At 52.8% G+C, this 17368-nt stretch overlaps 1 protein-coding gene across 2 annotated transcripts in view; it reads right to left on the reverse strand.

The window, feature by feature from the left end:
- Positions 1-14579, reverse strand: part of PRKD2 (protein kinase D2) — a 41420-nt gene extending 26841 nt beyond the window's left edge. The window contains exons 1-6 of one of the 2 annotated variants that reach the window (XM_047789746.1): positions 14281-14579; positions 13577-13948; positions 11217-11355; positions 6255-6386; positions 2228-2382; positions 1886-2108 (exon numbers count right to left, since the gene is read on the reverse strand). In XM_047789746.1, the coding sequence (XP_047645702.1) occupies positions 1886-2108; positions 2228-2382; positions 6255-6386; positions 11217-11355; positions 13577-13816 (889 nt within the window). In that variant the 5' untranslated portion in view covers positions 13817-13948; positions 14281-14579. Of the gene's footprint in view, positions 1-1885; positions 2109-2227; positions 2383-6254; positions 6387-11216; positions 11356-13576; positions 13998-14280 lie in introns of both variants that reach the window. The other variant, XM_047789745.1, reaches the window with a different exon arrangement.
- Positions 14580-17368: the final 2789 nt, after the last annotated feature.

Consider the following 17368-nt stretch of genomic DNA (forward strand, 5'->3'; position numbering starts at 1 on the left):
GAGCCTGGGATTGCGTGAAAACTGATTTTTCTAAGGTCCTCTGATTCTATATTTCTAAGACTCCAGAATTTGGTGTCCAAGTTTCCAGAACTCTACACAGCTACGATTTGACAGTTCTATGACTCTTAGAATGCTAAGATTCTTTGATGTCTGAGGTTTTAAGTTTTGATGTATCTGAACTGTAGAATTTGGTGACTCTATGGTTCTATGATTTTAGACTTCTAAGGCTCTAGAAACTGATAGGCCCAAAGGTCTAGAATTCAGTACACCCAAGAATCTAGAACTTCATGTTTCTGTGGTTCTTTAGTTCTAGAGAGCTAAGATCTAGCATTTGATTGTTCCGATGAATTCTAGAATTGGATGGCTCCAACTTTTTATGGATGTAGACTTCTGCTATTCCAGAATTTGATCAAATTTGATCAGACTTCTGCTATTCCAGAATTTGATCAAATTTGATCAGATTTCTAGGACTCTAAGATTCAGTGGGCTATATGATTCTAGATTTCTAAGATTCACATGTGTGGATTTCTAGGATAGGATTCTCAAATCCTATTGTTTTAAAATTCTCATATTCTGAGAATCTATAATTTAATAGTTCTAAGATTTATGAGTCAAATGTTCTGTGATTTTTTTTTGCTGACTCCGATGATCCAGAATTTTTTTTTTTTTTGGCCACCCCCGAGGCAGAATGGAAGTTCCCAGGTCAGGGAATGAATCCAAGCCACAATTGTGACCTATGCCATGGCTATAGCAACGCTGGGTCCTTCAGATGGTACAATGAGCCAGGATTGAACTGACACATTCATAGAAACAAGCCAGATTATTAACCCACTGTGCCACAGCAGGAACCCAGATCCAGAATTCTTTTTATTTTTTTGTCTTTTTGCCTTTTCTAGGGCTGCACCCGTGGCATATGAAGGTTCCCAGGCTAGGGGTCTAATCGGAGCTGTAGCCGCCAGCCTATGCCAGAAACATAGCAACGCCAGATCTGAGCCACATCTGCGACCTACACCACAGCTCATGGCAATGCCGGATTCTTAACCCACTGAGTGAGGCCAGGGGTCGAACCCAAAACCTCATGGTTCCTGGTCGGATTCGTTAACCACTGAGCCACCACTGAGCCATTAACTCCAGAATTCTTAAAACCTACATTTCTTAGGTTCTGATTCAAGAATTCTCAAATTCTAGAGTTTCAGAATTCCATGCTAGGTGTCCTATGAATGTAGATTCTTAAGGTGCCAGGATTCCAAGTTTCTAAGAACTGAGGCTCTAGGATTCCAGAATTTCAAAGGTTCTGGAAGGCCAGAATTCAGGGCACTCCCCTTCCCAGGCCCTGTGCTCCTAAGGGTTGGAACAGACTCTTTTTTTTTAATTAAAAAAATTTTTCTGGAGTTCCCGTCGTGGCGCAGTGGTTGGCGAGTCTGACTGGGAGTCATGAGGTTGCGGGTTCGATCCCTGCCCTTGCTCAGCGGGTTGGCGATCCGGCGTTGCCATGAGCTGTGGTGTAGGTTGCAGACGTGGCTCGGATCCTGCGTTGCTGTGGCTCTGGCGTAGACTGGCGGCTGCGGCTCCGATTGGACCCTTAGCCTGGGAACCTCCATGTGCTGCGGGAGCGGCCCAAAGAAAAAATTTTTTTTTCTTTTACCCGAGGCATATGGAAGTTCCCAGACCAGGGATCAAACCTGTGCTGCAGTTTCGGCCTGTGCACAGCTGGAGCAATGCCTGATCCTTAACCAGCTATGCCCTTCAGCACTTCCAGGATTAGAGTAGATTCTTGCATCCTGCTACAAGCCCAGCTGAGATCCTAAGCCTCTGAGTGTGTATGTGTGTGCCTGGGGGGTTTCTGACTCTGTCCCCCCCCCACACCCTGGGGGCCCCGGCTGACCTTTGCACTGTAGGCCTTGGCGAAAGAGGCCCTTAAGGAGTTTCTTGCAAGCCTGGCAGACCGTGGGCCGCGTGTAGCTGTGGATGAGGAAGGTGTGTGGCACCTTCACCTTGGAGAGCAGCATCTTGTCCAGCTCAATGGGGCGACCGGTGTAGGAGGAGGCAGAAGATGAAGAGGAGGATGAGGGGGGGCGGCGAGGGATGAGCTCGGTGGTGCTGCGGCTCTACCCGATGGCAAGAGTGGAGGGGATGCTTAAGGGCTTTGCCGCCACCCGGGGCCCCATCACCCCCCAACACCCCCCCGTCCAGGTCACCCGCCCTCCCCACTCCCCCAGCCCCTCACCAGCTCATCAGCCATGCAGGGCAGGGACTCAGAGGTGCCGAGGCGCACCGAATGGCCACTGGCCAGAGACGTGGACGACAGGCGTCGCTTGCGGGCCCCACTGCAGTTGTTAGGGATGCTGAAGGCGCAGCGCTTGTGGTAGTTCAGTCCACAACCTATTGGGGGCGCCAGACAGTCAGAGACATAGGCACCACCGGGTCTGGGCTGGAAAGCTCTGCCCGCCGCCCGCACCCCCTCCCTTCTCCTTTTCTGAGGATCTGGAACACGGATCCCTCAGGATGCCTCCTCCTAGTGTGATTAACATCAACGGAAAACTTCAAAACCCATTCAGACAGAATTGCTAATGGCTGAGAGCCTCTGGGAATAAAGGTTTGGGCCACCCCAGCAGGCAAAACACAATGAGCAGGTGCTGGCTTTGGGCAAAGAGAATGTCCCCACTACGTGACCAGCTGCAGCCAAAAGGACTGTCAGCAATTTTTTTGTTTGTTTAGGGCCACACCTGCGGCATATGGAGGTTCCCAGACTAGGGGTCCAATCGGAGCTACTGCTGCCAGCTTACACCACAGCTCATGGCAACGCCGGATCCTTAACCCAGTGATCAAACCTGCATCCTCATGGATGCTAATCAGATTTGTTTCTGCTGAGCCACGACGGGAACTCCAATCTTTTTTTTTTTTTTTGGCCACCAGCAAGTAATGGCTTCATATGGGATCTGTTTCCAGCAGGGACTGAACCTGGGCTGTCACGGTGAAAGTGCCAAGTCCTAACCACTGGACCACCAGGGAACCCCCTGAATAGTCTTGGTTTTGTTATGAACATGTGTGTACCAAATATTTTGGTTTTCTTCCCTTTTCTACTCTCTTATCACCTAACACAGGCTATTACCAATAATCAACTATATATCATGATACTTAAATTATATCATAGGAGAAGAGGGAACATCACCCGAGGACATCGCCTTCTGGGGAAAGAGCGCATTTTCGTTGTATCCTATCAAGTTGAAGTATGACTTTGTTCTTTCTTTTCTATTTTTAATCCTTGACCATGAAAGAGTCTGGCTCAGCTTGTCATTTCCCACTGGACTTCCTGTACCCTTTGCCAATACATCTCTGGTGATTCCAAAGCATTCCAGGGAGTTCCGGTTGTGGCTCAGTGGATTACAAACCCAGCTAGTGTCCATGAGGTTGCAGGTTCGATCCCTGGCCTGGCTCAGTGCCTTAAGGATCTGGTGTTGCCGTGAGCTGTGGTGTAGGTCCCAGACGAGGTTCGGATCTGGCGTTGCTGTGGCTCCGATGTGAGCCCCTGGCCTGGGAATTTCCATATGCAGCAGGCATGTGGCCCTAAAAAAAAAAAAAAGGATCGCTCTCTTTGTTCAGGAGCAAAGATTGTTCCTCCAGCTTTTGGAAGCTTCTTTCGTAACAGTTCATGGAGCCTGTCTTCCAGCAGCCCGCCTGCTGTTGTAGACTTTCCAGCTCAGTCACTTTTCATCACAGGCACCGTCTCGGATGCATGATGTTACACTGCAGAGACAAGCGTGGGGGATGCTCTTGGCATTACGAGAGCTCCAGAATGGCAAATAGCCTTTGCAAACAGGAACCATTCCCAGTTGTGGCCTTTAATCACTCATAAATGCTTCACAGAATTTCAGAATCTCTTCTACGGCTTGTGGTATGAGTTCCAGGGTAGAGTCAAAGTCCCGTAGGAAGGTGTCAGCGGCAGGAAAGTACAGGCATTTGGGCCTCTTGGATCTACATGAACTTGGATCTTCATCAGTGATGCTGGACCAATGAAGTTCATTCTTCTTCTTTTTTTTTTTTTGCCACACTTGTGGCATGTGGAAGTTCCTGAGCCAGGGATTGAGCCCTCGCCACAGCAGTGGCATTACCAGATCCTTAACCTGCTGTGCCACAATGACATTCCAACGAAGTCCATTCTGAGAATGGCCACTAGAACTTGAGGACCCCAGGATTGTGCCACGATGAATGTTACATAAACAGAGACATCAAGAGTTGGATATAGTGTGTGGATGCTGGCTATGTAAAGATTTATGGCTGCATCTGTGGCATATGGAAGTTTCCAGGCCAGGGACTGAATCTAAGCCACAGCTGCAACCTACACTGTAGCTGTGGCAACACTGAATCCTTTTACCCACTGCTCTGGGCCAGGGATTGAACCTGTGCCTCTGCAGTGACAATGGCTGTACTGATAGCAGCTTTGAATGAACTGCTATTTTTTTTTTCTTTTTTCTCTTTTGGCCACACCTGTGGCAGGCAGAAGTTCCTGGGGCCAGGGATTAAACCTGCACCACAGCAGTAACCAAAGTCAGAGCAGTGACAATGCCAGATCATTAACCTGCTGCACCACCACGGGAACTTCCTTTTTTGAAAGTGTAATTTAGGAAGATGAGTACAGGTGCTTGTTATGGACCAAATGTTTGTGTTCTTCCCAAGTTCATATGTTGAAGCCCTAGTCCTCAATGTGACTATAATTGGCAAAGGGGCCTTTAAGGAGTTCTAGCCGTGGTGCATCGGAAATGAATCCGACCAGGAACCATGTGGTTTCGGGTTCGATCCCAGAAATCACTCAGTGGGTTAAGGATCTGGCGTTGCCATGAGCTGTGGTCTACGTCACAGACGCAGCTCAGATCTGGCGTTGCTGTGTGGCTCTGGTGTAGGCCAGCAGCTGTGGCTCCGATTTGACCCCTAGCCTGGAAACCTCCATATGCCACAAGTGTGGCCCTAAAAAACAAAAACAAACAAAAAAATGTAAATGAGGCCATAAGGGTGGGGCCCTGATCAATGAGACTGGAGTCCTTATAAAAATAAGAGACATTAGAAATCGCTCTCTCAAAAAAAAAAAAAAAAGGGGGAGAAAGAAAGGGGAGTTCCCTTTGTGGCTCTCGGCGGAAACGAATCTGACTAGCATCCATGAGGATGTGGGTTTGATCCCTGGCCTCGCTCAATGAGGATCCGGTGTTGCCGTGAGCTGTGGTGTAGGTCACAGACACGGCTCGGATCCAGCGTTGCTGTGGCTCTGGCATAGGCCAGTGGCTACAGCTCCAACTGGACCCCTAACCTGGGAACCTCCATATGCTGAGGGTGTAGCCCTAAAAAGACAAAAGACAAAAAAAAAAAAAAAGGAAATAAATTGCTCTCTCCATTCACCGTAAGAGCACACACTGAGATGGCAGCCATCTGCCAGCTAGGAATAAGGCCCTCACCAGGAAATACACCTGTCAGAACCCAGATCTTGGACTTTCCAGGCTCCAGAACCATGAGAAATAAATTTCCACGGTTTAAGCCACTCAGCCTGCGGTCTTTTGTTACCACAGCCCTAGCAGACCCAAGTGCAAGCTGCCAAGGGGTGGACTCTGACGGTCCCCTTTTTGTGTCACTTGGCTAGTCTGGCATTCCCCAGTTATTCAAATGTCAATTTACGTGTTGCTGCAAAGCTATTTGGAAATGTGATTCAAGTCCACATAAATGAAGGCGATTATCCTAGTTAATCTGGGTGGGCCCATTTCAATCAATGGAAAGGTTTAAAGAGCAGAGCTGAGATTTCACAGATGAAGTTCCATTTGTGGATAGCAGCGTCTGCTCCAGCCCGAGAGTTACAGCCTGCCCTTCCCGACGGCTGCCCTGCAGATTTCAGAATTGCCGGACCCCACAATCCTGTAAGCAAATTCCTTCTAAAAATCCCTTATTATATGCTTCCCTACTGGTTGTTTCTCTGATTGATCCCCGATGGGTATAGGCTCCGCCCTCTGCCCCATCACCTTTCTCTCCCCAAGCTCCGCCCCTCACCCCTCCCTCGGCGCACCACCTCCCAGTCTCCACTCCCAAGCTGCGTTCCAGCCAGACCCCGCCCCCACAAGCCCCGCCTTCGACCCCACCTCCAGGACCGCCCCCCTAGCTCTGCCTCTGGCGCTCTCCTCCCCGCCTCTTAGGCCCCCCCTCCCGACCCTGAGCTCTACCCCGGCCCCGCCCTCACGCCCGCACCACTCGGCCCCGCCTCCAGCCCCACTCACCGTCACACTTGAGGCCCTGGCGCACCAGGCCAAAGAGCATCTCTCCACAATGGTCGCAGAAGGCAGGCGCTCGGTAGGAGTGCACCGTGAGGGCGTGCGGGCGGATCTGGAAGTCCTCGAAGGTGGCGGAAGCTGCAGGTGGCCGGGAAGGGCGGATGGTTGAGCGGGGACCAGCGGAGGTCATTTCGGCCTCTGTGTGTGTTCCCAGAGTTCTGTGCACAGCCCTCCCCGCTGCAAGGTTTGATCTTTCCTTCAATCATTTACTCGTGTACCACATTCTACCTGAGTTCAAATCCCAGCTCCGCCACTGGCCAAAACCTCGGTGAGCCTATGCCAGGGACTGGGGGGAGGGAGAATGGGGAGTTGTTTGATGGGTACAGAGTTCCACTTTTGCAAGATGAAAATAGTTCTGAAGATTGGTTGCACAACACTTGTGAATGTCATTAACGCTACTGGACGGTAGACTGAAAAATGGTTACGATGGTAATTTTATGTTATGGATATTTCATCACAATTAAAAAATTTTAATTTGGAGTTCCCATTGTGGCTCAGTGGAAACGAAATCTGACTAGTATCCATGAGCACGCAGGTTCGATCCCTGGCCTGGCCTCATTCAGTGGGTTACGGATCCGGCGTTGCCTTGAGCTGTGGTGGTCGCAGACGCGGCTCAGATCTGGCTCTACTGTGGCTGTGGTGTAGGCCGGCAGCTACAGTTCCGATTCGACCCCTAACACTGGAACCTCCACATGCTGCAGGTGCAGCCCTAAAAAGACAAAAAAAATTTAATTAAAAAAAAAGGAGTTCCCCTTGTGGCTCAGCAGGTTAAGGACCCGACGTTGTTTCTGTGAGGATTTGGGTTCGATCCCTGGCCTCACTCAGTGGGTCAGGATTTGGTGTTGTAGGGTAGGGCTCAGCTGTAGCTCAGATTAGACCACTGGCCCAAGAACTTCCGTATGCTGCAGGTGTGGGCTGTAAAAAAAAACCAAACAGATACAGATACTTGGGTCCCACCCTCAGAGTTTCTCATCTACTTGATCTGGGAATAGCCTGAGGAGCAAGAGAAGAAAACAAAACAAAACAAAAAAAGAACAAAAAAACCCTACCTATATATATCTCACTTTTCTCATCCTGAAAATGGAAATCCAACAAATATTTACAGGACATTGTTCTAGGGGCTAGAGACACCACACAGAAAAAAGAGACAAAATCTCTGCCTGGCCTCTACTGTGGGAGACAAACAAAATAAATAAAATAAATGGGAGTTCCCGTCTTGGCTCAGGCTCAGCGGAAACGAATCTGAATAGCATCCATGAGGAGGCAGGTTTGATCACTGGCCTTGCTCAGTGGGTTAAGGATCCAGCGTTGACGTGAGCTGTGGTGTAGGTCGCAGACACAGCCTGGATCTGGCTTTGCTGTGACTGTTGTGCCGGCTGGCGGCTATAGCTCCAAATAGACCCCTAGCCTGGGAACCTCCATATGCCGCGGGTACAGCCCTAAAAAGACAACAAAAAACAAAAAGAAAAGAAAGAAATGTTATTTTAACAATCACCCAATCCAGCAGTTACTCTGTGCCAGGCACTGCTCTGAGTACTTTAATCAACTACTTTAGCCCTCGCAAGAGCCCGCTGACGCTCATCCCTGTTTTCTTTTTCTTTCTTTTCTTTTTTTTTTTTTGTCTTTTTGCCATTTCTTGGGCCGATCCTGCGGCATATGGAGGCTCCCAGGCTAGGGGTCTAATCGGAGCTGTAGCTGCCGGCCTACACCAGAGCCACAGCAACGCGGGATCCGAGCCTTGTCTGCGACCTACACCACAGCTCTCGGCAACCCACTGAGCAAGGCCAGGGATCGAACTGGCAACCTCATGGTTCCTAGTCGGATTTGTTCACCACTGCACCACGACGGGAACTCCAACATCCCTGTTTTCTAGATGAGAAGAGTGGGGCACAGATAGGTTACGAAACTTGTCTAAGGTCACACAGCTAGCAAGGTACAGAAGCAGATTTGAACCCAGGCCAGAGGGGCTCTAGAGTCTATGCTTTTAGCACTGTACTTACTGCCTCTTGTGTAATTTTAATTAATTAATTAATTTTTTTGTCTGCACCCATGGCATATATATATAAATTCCCCAGGCCAGGGATGGAACATGTGCCACAGCAGTGACAACACCTGATCCTTAACCACTAGGCCATCAAGGAACTGCATCGAGATTTATTTTTTTGGCCACACCTACAGCATGTGGAAGTTCCTGGGCCAGGGACCAAACTCACGCCACAGGAGTAACCCAACCCATAGAGCAGTGACAACGCCAGATCCTCAATCTGCTGCACCACAAGAGAAGGCCCAAGGTTTTTTTGTTTGTTTTTTTTGTTTTTAGGGCCACACCTATGGCATCTGGAAGCTCCCAGGCTAGGGGTCGAATTGGAGCTGTAGCTGCCAGCCTACGCCAGAGCCACAGAAACACAGGATCCAAGCCACGTCTTCGACCTATACCACAACTCATGGCAATGCTGGATTCTCAACCCACTGAGTGAGGCCAGGGATTGAACCCGCATCCTCATGGATACTAGTTGCGTTTGTTACCACTGTGCCACAGTAGGAACTCTTGAGATTTTTAAGTAATAAAATGTACAGTAGGTGAGATGCCAGTACATTCTTGGAAGAAAAATTAGGCAGGGAAGGGAGATGGAAAAGATGCAAGAGGTGGTCAGGGAAGGCCCCCTTAAGGTGACAGTAAGACAAAGACCTGAAAAAGGTAAGGGTCTGAGCTGTGCAGGTATCTAGGAAAGAGCGTGCCCAGTATCATAAAAGTATCTCCTTATAGTTCTTGTTTTTAATGGGCTAAATGAATATATTCAAAGCTCTTAAAAGAGTACCTGGTGCAGAAAAAATGCTCAAGCTAGTATTTTAAAAATTTCATTTTTGGATTAAATTTTGTTCTTCTCCCCACCCCCACCCTTGCCCATATTTGTCTAATATTAAGCTATTTTTCTTCGTATTATGCAATGGAAAGGGGACTCTGTTCTATGTACCAAGCCCTGTTTACACACTCAGGATAAAGTTCTGAACAAGACAGATTTATACCCCACTGTCAGAGAGCTGACATTCTTTTGAGGAGACAAGAAAAATAAAAACATAAATAAACAAGGAAACCTCAGACTATGGAGGAAATGCCATTTAAGCTGAGATCCAAATAAGAAGGTGCTAGCTATGAGAATATGGGGTGATGGTGGGTCGGTGGGGAGAAAGAGTTAGGGCGAAGGCCCTGAGGTTGGAGGGAGCTTGGTTTGCTCAAGGGACAGAGGGGCAGACAAGATGGCTGGAACAAAGAAAGTAAGGACAGTGTCAAGAGAAGATGAATTCCGGGAATTCCTGTGTGGCTGAACGGGTTAAGGACCCGAAGTCTCTGTGAGGATGTGGGTCCGATCCCTCAGTCATTGGGTGAAGGATCTGGTGTTGCCCTCAGTCACAGATGCGGCTCAGATCCAGTGTTGTTGTGGCTGTGGCATAGGCATAGCTGTGTGCTGCAGCTCTGATTCGACCCCTAGCCCGGGAACTTCCATATGCTGCAGGTGCAGCCGTAAAGAGTAAAAAGAGAGAGATGAATCTGGGGAATTGGCAGGGGCCAGGTCACCGACAGCCTTGAGGCCACGTTGAGGAGTTTGCATTTTGTTCCAAGAGTAATGAGGAGCCACAGGAGGGCTCTGAACAGTGTGGTGTCATGAACTGACTTGGGTGCTAGGCAGGAGGTGATCCAGGCTTGGACCAGTGCAGGTATAAGAAATAGATTCGGGATGTATATTAAAGGTAAGACCAATAGATTTGATGATGGATCAAGCGAAGGGGTGAGAGAAAAAGAGGAGGCAGGAGTTCCCATCGTGGCGCAGTGGTTAACGAATCCGACTGGGAACCATGAGGTTGCAGGTTCGATCTCTGCCCTTGCTCAGTGGGTTAATGATCCGGCGTTGCTGTGAGCTGTGTTGTAGGTCGCAGACGCGGCTCGGATCCTGCGTTGCTGTGGCTCTGGCGTAGACTGGCAGCTGCAGCTCTGATTAGACCCCTAGCCTGGGAGCCTCCATATGCTGCGGGAGCGGCCCAAGAAATGGCAAAAAGACAAAAAAAAAAAAAAAGAGGAGGCAAGGATGGCCCAAGGTTTGGGGCATGAGCACCTGGGTGAACGGTCATACTCTTCACCAAGCTGGAACAGACTGTGGGAAGAGCAGGCTTAGAAGGGGAAAATCAAAATTTCTCGGAGTTCCCATTGTAGCTCAGTGGGTTAAGAACTTGATGTTGTCTCTGTGAGGATGCGGGTTCCATTTCTGGCCCCCTTCAGTGGGTTAAGGATCCAGTGTTGCATGAGCGGCAGCAAAGGTCGCAGACGCAGCTAGGATCCAGGGCGTTGTTGTGGCTGTGCAATTCCGATTAGACCCCTAGCCTGGGAACTTCCATATGCCGCAGGTGAGGCCCTAAAAAGCCAAAGACAAAAGAAGAAAAAGGAAAACACGCACAGCTCAATGAATGGTCAAACTGTATCTGCAGTGTCACCAGGATCCTGATGGATAAATGAAGTTTAAACCTCTGTGCCCCTCACGCAACTCCACCTTCCTCAAAGGTACCCACTCTCCTGGCTTCTCACAAAGTATCCGTCTTTGTATGTCCTACGTGAAACTGTTCGTCCGAGGTCTAGCCTCGGTTCGCTCTGCGAGAAGTGTGAGAGATTCATCCGCGTTGCGGCGGATCATTTCTGCTCAGGGCTGTGCAAATTCCACCGGGTGCCGGCGCCACAGTACATCTGCCCGTTCCGGGCCGGGACTTTGTACACGTGATTCTAATTTGCGGCCGGGGCTTAGGCCCACTGGCCCCTAACGTGAAGAACCAAGTTTCTGGGCCCACCTCGCCGCCCGACTCCTCTGCTGCCCCGCCCCCACCCGAAGCCCCGCCCCTTGACGGGCCGCGGGTTCTTACCCGACAGCACCACCTCCACCAGGTCGCCCTCCTGGATGTCTCCGGCCGAGCGCACCAACTGCAGGAGGTTGGCTGACGTGGGGTCATGTTTGAAGAGCAGGATTTTGTCGTAAAGGCCGTAGAAGCCACACTCGGGGAACTGGGAGGCGGGAGAGGGGGGCGGTGACGGAAGAGTTCAGAGCTGCCTGCCGCAGGCAGCGGTCTGGAACCCTCCCGGGGCAGGGCCGTCTGTTTCCCCCGGAAACTCAGAGACCCCGCAGCCCCTCGCTTCCTGCCGGTTCCCTCCCAAGCCCAGCTCGAGTCGGGCAGGGTGCCAGGGCCCCAGGGCCCCAGGTGTGCTAGGAGAGAGCGCCAGCCAGAGTTTGGTGGCCGAGCTAGTGTACTGGGGTGGGAGGGACAGTGGCTCCAGGAGAGTAGGCACCGAGAATCTTCTGGAGATGGGGCGGGGGGGGGGGGCTGAATTAGCAGCCCTTTCTTATTTCCCCCTACCCCCCCACCTTCCTTCCTGGATCCATTGTAGTCCCTGTTACCTGGCTCCAGGCCCAGCACTGGGGCTGGATGAGCTGGAAAGGGGGGGATTTACGACTCCAGGTTGGGGGTGCTGGGGGTTGCAAGGGAGCTGTAGGGTGCCACCCAACCCAGAGCCCCAAGGACCCAGGTGTCCTATCCCCCAGCTTGGGGGGGGGCAGGAAATGAAACCTGGTGGAACAGAAAGTGAAACCGCCCAGGTGGAGCCCGGGGAAGGAAGGAAAGGGGCCCTAGGACACCTGGACAGGGAGGGCAGAAAATAAACCCGGGGTGAGGCCCCGGAGGGCAGGCTGAGGATTTGAGCATGGGACACAGCATTTCACCCAGGGGACAATCTGCATTCCCCCCCCTCCTCCCCCAGGCCTGTTTTCCCAAGGAGCAGACTGAGTTGCATGTGAGAGCTGGGCCTGATGGTTTGGGGGTTTAAACAGATGGCAAAAGAAGATTTTGCTGTTCTTGCGGCTGGGAGGGGGGCCGCAGGTGGCCAGGACCCCCTGGGCCCTGACTGCCTGGGCAGTCTTCTTCTGAGCTTCAGTTTCCTTGTCTGTTAAATGGGAGACTTGGCCCAGTGCCTAAGGTTTTCTCTGAATCTCCCAGATTTCATTTCGAGGCGTCTAAGATTCTAGAATTTGAATATTTGGAGATTCTAATATGCTCACAGTAGAGGATTACCCATTCTAGAGTCGAATAAATTATCATTATATGCTTTAGGATTTTAACAACCTAAATTAGCAGTAGTCTAATATTTTAATGTTCTAGGAACCTTTGGATATTAGGATTCTAATATTCAAATATCTCAGCATTAAAGGGTTTCAACCCAGCATTCCAAAATTCTAACTTTTTTTTTCAAAATTCTAACATTTTAATGTTCTAGGATTCCAACAACACAAAATAGAATATTCCAACATTTTAAGGCATTAGTATTTCAACAACCTCGGGTTCTAATGTTTGAACATTTTACTATCAGAGGAGTTCAATTACCTAGCATATCCCAGCAATTTAGAACTCTAATATCTTAACATTTTTACAGTCCACAATTCCGACAATAAAGAAGCCCACTATTCAGTCTAACTTTCAACTTTCTAGGATTCAAGCACTGAGTCTCACCGGATTTTCCTTTGCAGTGACCACCCCCCCCCCCCCGCCCAGCTAGGCTCCCACCTTGGTGACCCCTGATGTCCAAAGCTAAGTGGGTGGTGGGGAAGGCCCGTTTTAACAAACCAATCTCAGAACAGAGGGGTGGGGACACTGATCAGGAAAGGAGGCAGAAACCTCAGAGCCTTTGCAGATTGTCAAGAGGCCCCTCCACACACACGCACACACCTCAGGCCTGGGACGGGAGCAGAGACTGGACTCTGAGACCTCATTCAGCCCTGGCAGCTAGTGCGGGCACCCACACCCACACATGTCACCCGATCGCCATGGCCACCCTGGCTTCAATATCTACTCTTTCCACCAAATGGGAGGCCTGGACTGGCCAGACAGGGAGGTGTTCTCCCCCCCCCCCCGCCCCCCTCACCCCTTCCTCTAGGCTTCTACACCTGGCCCGCCCATCCCTTCCTCCCTGCTGTCTTGCTGCAAACAACAACATGCAGGGACATGCCATTTGGGGAGGCCTCTGGGGCACCCCACCCCTGGGGCCTCCCTCAAATGGGTAGTCAGATGAGGAGGCACCTGGGGGCCCAAGCCCTAGGCCCACACCTCACTCACCAAAGGCTTAGCTCCCCCCGCTTCCTCCTCCCCTACACTGTGCTCCAGGTCGCCTCTGCCAGCGCTCCCCTCCTCTAGACCTCTCCCCGAGCTGGACGAGGGGGGGAACACTACGCTCTCACCTTCTGGTCCACGATGGAGCAAGCCAGCTGCTTCACATGGGCCAACTCGGAGGCTGTGGGCAACAGCACGAACTCGCGGGTCAGCCCGATCTGGATGTGGAAGGAGACCCCGGAGCCCGGGGCCGGGACATGGGGCAGCAGCGGTGGCGGCGACTGCAGTTCCAAGCCGCCGGAGGGCGGAGGAGACCCTGGGCCGGGAGAGCCCGGGAGCCCGGCGGGATGGGAGGGGGCGGCGGCCATAGGGCGAGGCCCGGGACCAGCCGCCCGTCTTCCACCCGGGATCCGGCTGGAGGGGCCTGAGCAGAGAGGCTCGGATCACTGGGTCCGAGGAATCTTGTAAGCTGGTGGTTAGAGCGCGGGGATCCCGGGGCTCTGAGAAGAGAAACCTGGCAAGTTGAGGGGACTGGAGGATGGTGAGACCCTGGGAAATAGAGAAAAGGTATCTAGTGGATCAGACGCCCGCCCGAGAATCAAGGTATCACAGACGATCAGACAGTAGAAAGCTAATGGTTTGGGGGTACCCAGCGACCGGGGGAATCCAAGAAACCAAAGAAGAAAATCTAGCAGGTCGGGGTCATGGGGAGCAGAAGAGCTCAGGATCTAAAGGAGCCATGGGGAGAGAAGAAACTGGAAAGGGAGCAGGGGAAGCCAACACAGTGGCTCTAAGAGGACTCATCTAAGGGGGCCCGAGGGATTCACCAGACCTTGGGGATGGAGAGCAGGAGTCACAGAGGCGGGATTCGAGTGGATCCCGGGGATCCGACAGCGGGCCCGGGGATGGGCAAAGGGATTCCGAGGGCCGGGGTGCTAAGGTGGGAAAATCTCACGGGTTTCGGAAGTAGGAGAAAAATTCGGTCGGAACCGCGGAGAAGGGGGTGTTACCGGCGGCAGTGGGGTGGCGGGGTGGGGGTGGGGCAAGGGAAGATGGCCAGGCGCCCAGGGCTCTTTTTCCCCCTCCAAAGTTTAACTCCGCTGCGGCGGCCCAGGAGGAAGTGTCCGGAGCGACGGCGCAGTTGGCCAACCGGCGCTGGGTTCGATGACGTCAGGGAGGGCGGAGCCTGCTGAGGGGCCGGGGACGGAAGAGGAGGGCGGGCTCAGCGCCTCCGAGTTGGGGGTGGCAACCCCACCGCCCGCCCCCGGCCGGGTCTGGGGACCTGGGAGGAGAGGCAGCCCCGGAGGCGACACTGATTCCTACCCCCCAACGCACTCGGGTCGGGAAAGTCGGCTTTTCTCTGAGCTAGAGAAGGAGGGGCGAGCCACCCGCACACCACCACAGGGCGCGAGGCCGGGGCTGAGGAGGCGCCTGGCCCTTTAAGGAAGGGGGCCGTCTCGCGGGGCTTGCATCCGGCGCCCACCGCAGGGGAAAGGGTGGGAGATGGGGTCAGAGCCGGCCCGCTCTCCGAGCTGGGCTTCCCTCTTCCCAGAGCGTCGCCACGCCCCAGTCCATTCCACAGGTGGGAAGACCGAGGCCTCCTGACGGGCAGAGGTTCTTGCCTCTGGTCTCTCTCCAGCGACCTTGGCCAAAGAGCCAGGAGCAAACAGGAGGAGCCAGGGCTGTGCAGGCAGTCAGGCACAGGGAAGGTGGAGAAGGGGGTATTTTCCATCTGTCAGCTCCCCACTCCACCCCAGTTCTTAGGGTGAAGAGCCAAAGAAAGGCCTGGGGGTGGCTGGAAGGGCCATAGCAGCCAGGGAGCATCACACACCCACACTTTGTAGCTGGAGAGCCCATTGTTCTCACGGGGAAGTGTGCACGTGTCTTCCCCTGTGTAACTTTAGGTTGGTGGCCTCTGCTCTCTGAGCCTTTCTGTCAGATTAACAATATTAGGACTGACTCCAGAGGGTCTTTGTGGGGATTAATGAGATAGTAGAAGGGTGACCGAAACACAGCAGACGTGGAGTGATGATGGCTCTGGCTCTAGTGCTCAGATAAGCTGGTGGGCACATTGAAGTGCTGGGGTGTTTATGGAAGGGTATATTCAGTCATTCCACAAATATGGACTGAGGCCTTACCTACTGTGTCAGGCTGTCATAAAATGCCTCCTCTAGGAGCAATTCAGACTTGATTTCTCCTCCCCAGCTAATAATAGAGTGGCGGGACCTTCCCATTGTGGCGCAGTGGAAGGAAACCCCGCCTAGTATCCATGAGAATGCGAGTTTGATCCCCGGCCTCGCTCAGTGGGTAAAGGATCCAGAGGTGCCATGAGCTGTGGCATAGGTTGCAGATGTAGCTGGGATCCCAAGTTGCTGTGGCTGTGGTGTAGGCCTGCAGCTGCAGCTCCAGTTCAGCTCCTAGACTGGGACCTTCCATATGCTGAGGGTGCGGCCCTAAAAAGCAAAAAAAAAAAAAAAAAAAAAAAAAAGAGTTGCTACCATTTCGTTTACATACAGGAAGCTGAACCCTCTGAGAGGCAAAGTGACATGTCCAGGATTACCAGGCGAGTTGCTACCACCCACGGCTTCTTCACAAGGCCATGGGCTGGTTGAGCTGCAGAGGCATCCCAGTGGAGATGGGCCACCGCTGCTTGGGTTCCAGACCAGCAGGGCTAGTTAGGGATGAGGACCTCAAGATGAGCCCCCTTTCCCGGTAAAGGGCTGTTGGGGGCAGCTGAGGTCGGTACAGTAGCGATTCTGTCACCACATCCGGGGGCTGGCTGGGGGTGGGGAAGGAAGTCTAAGGCTGGAGCGAAAACCTAAACCACCACCTGGGGAAGCTACACAGAGCTGAGGAATGAGGGGGGAGCGAGGCTGCGTGGCACCCATAGCTGGGTTCCTTTCCGTGTCATCTGATGGCCATCTGCCCACCTGTACCCTTTGTCCAGGCAGGGGGACAACCATCACAGTGAAATACTAACGTGAGTTCCCAGGCCTTCAGCTGTTCTTTTTCCCAGGGGCCCTGGACAGGAGCCAGGCCCTGTTCTGGGCACTGGCGTGTGGCCGTGTGACACGGATGGGCATTACCATCATGCCCTATTTACAGGGAACACTGAGGCTCAGGGAGGTGCCCCTGGCTGGTAGGGGTGGAGGCCTCCCAGCAACAAGCAGAGGGAGTCCCAAGGGCCTGGATGGGAATTGCGACGACATGCTGGGCCAACAGCCAGCTCCTTGAGCCCCCGCTCCCGCCTCTCATCCTCTGTAACACGTGCATAAGGCTCTGCTCCCTATTTCGAGGTGAGGACCTAGTGAAATGGCTCAGGATGAGGCTAGCACAGGGTCTGGCTCCTGCTGAGGGCACAGCCCACCACTGCGACTTGGTCCCTCAGGGAAGGGAGAAGGGAGTGGACTTGGCAGGGCGCCCGCACTTCCTCCTCGGGACAGCTCCCCGCTGGGGGTTCCACGCAGGCAGGTCCTGGATCTCCCTTCCCGCTCCATGAGGCCCAGGCATGGGCCAGGGAGAGGGGGCCTTCCGTGCTGCACGTTAGCACTCTGGCCCCACCACCAACCATCCAGCATACATGGCACCAGGCGGGGTGTTGGGGGGACACGACAGGAGGAGTCTTGAGCTGAAGTGTCACATCACATCATCTGCTAGTCAGGGCTCTTCCCCGGGCGGCTGCTGCAGCCCCTGGGGAGGGAGCGCTTAGGGACAGAAAGGAGGGGCCCAGGGAGATTCGGTCCTGTGCCCCTACTTCCGTCCCTCCACCCACACCCCACCCAAGCTCTGGGCCCCTCTGTGGCACCCCCGCCCTACCACAAAACCCCAACCCATCATATCCCCTCTCTCCAAGCCCCACCCAGCGCCAGTTACTTCCCTGAGAAAGTCCCAGTCCCCTCAACAGTCAGCACTGCCACCCA

This window comes from Phacochoerus africanus, chromosome 8 (assembly GCF_016906955.1).
Source record: "Phacochoerus africanus isolate WHEZ1 chromosome 8, ROS_Pafr_v1, whole genome shotgun sequence".
NCBI classification, from domain to species: domain Eukaryota; kingdom Metazoa; phylum Chordata; class Mammalia; order Artiodactyla; family Suidae; genus Phacochoerus; species Phacochoerus africanus.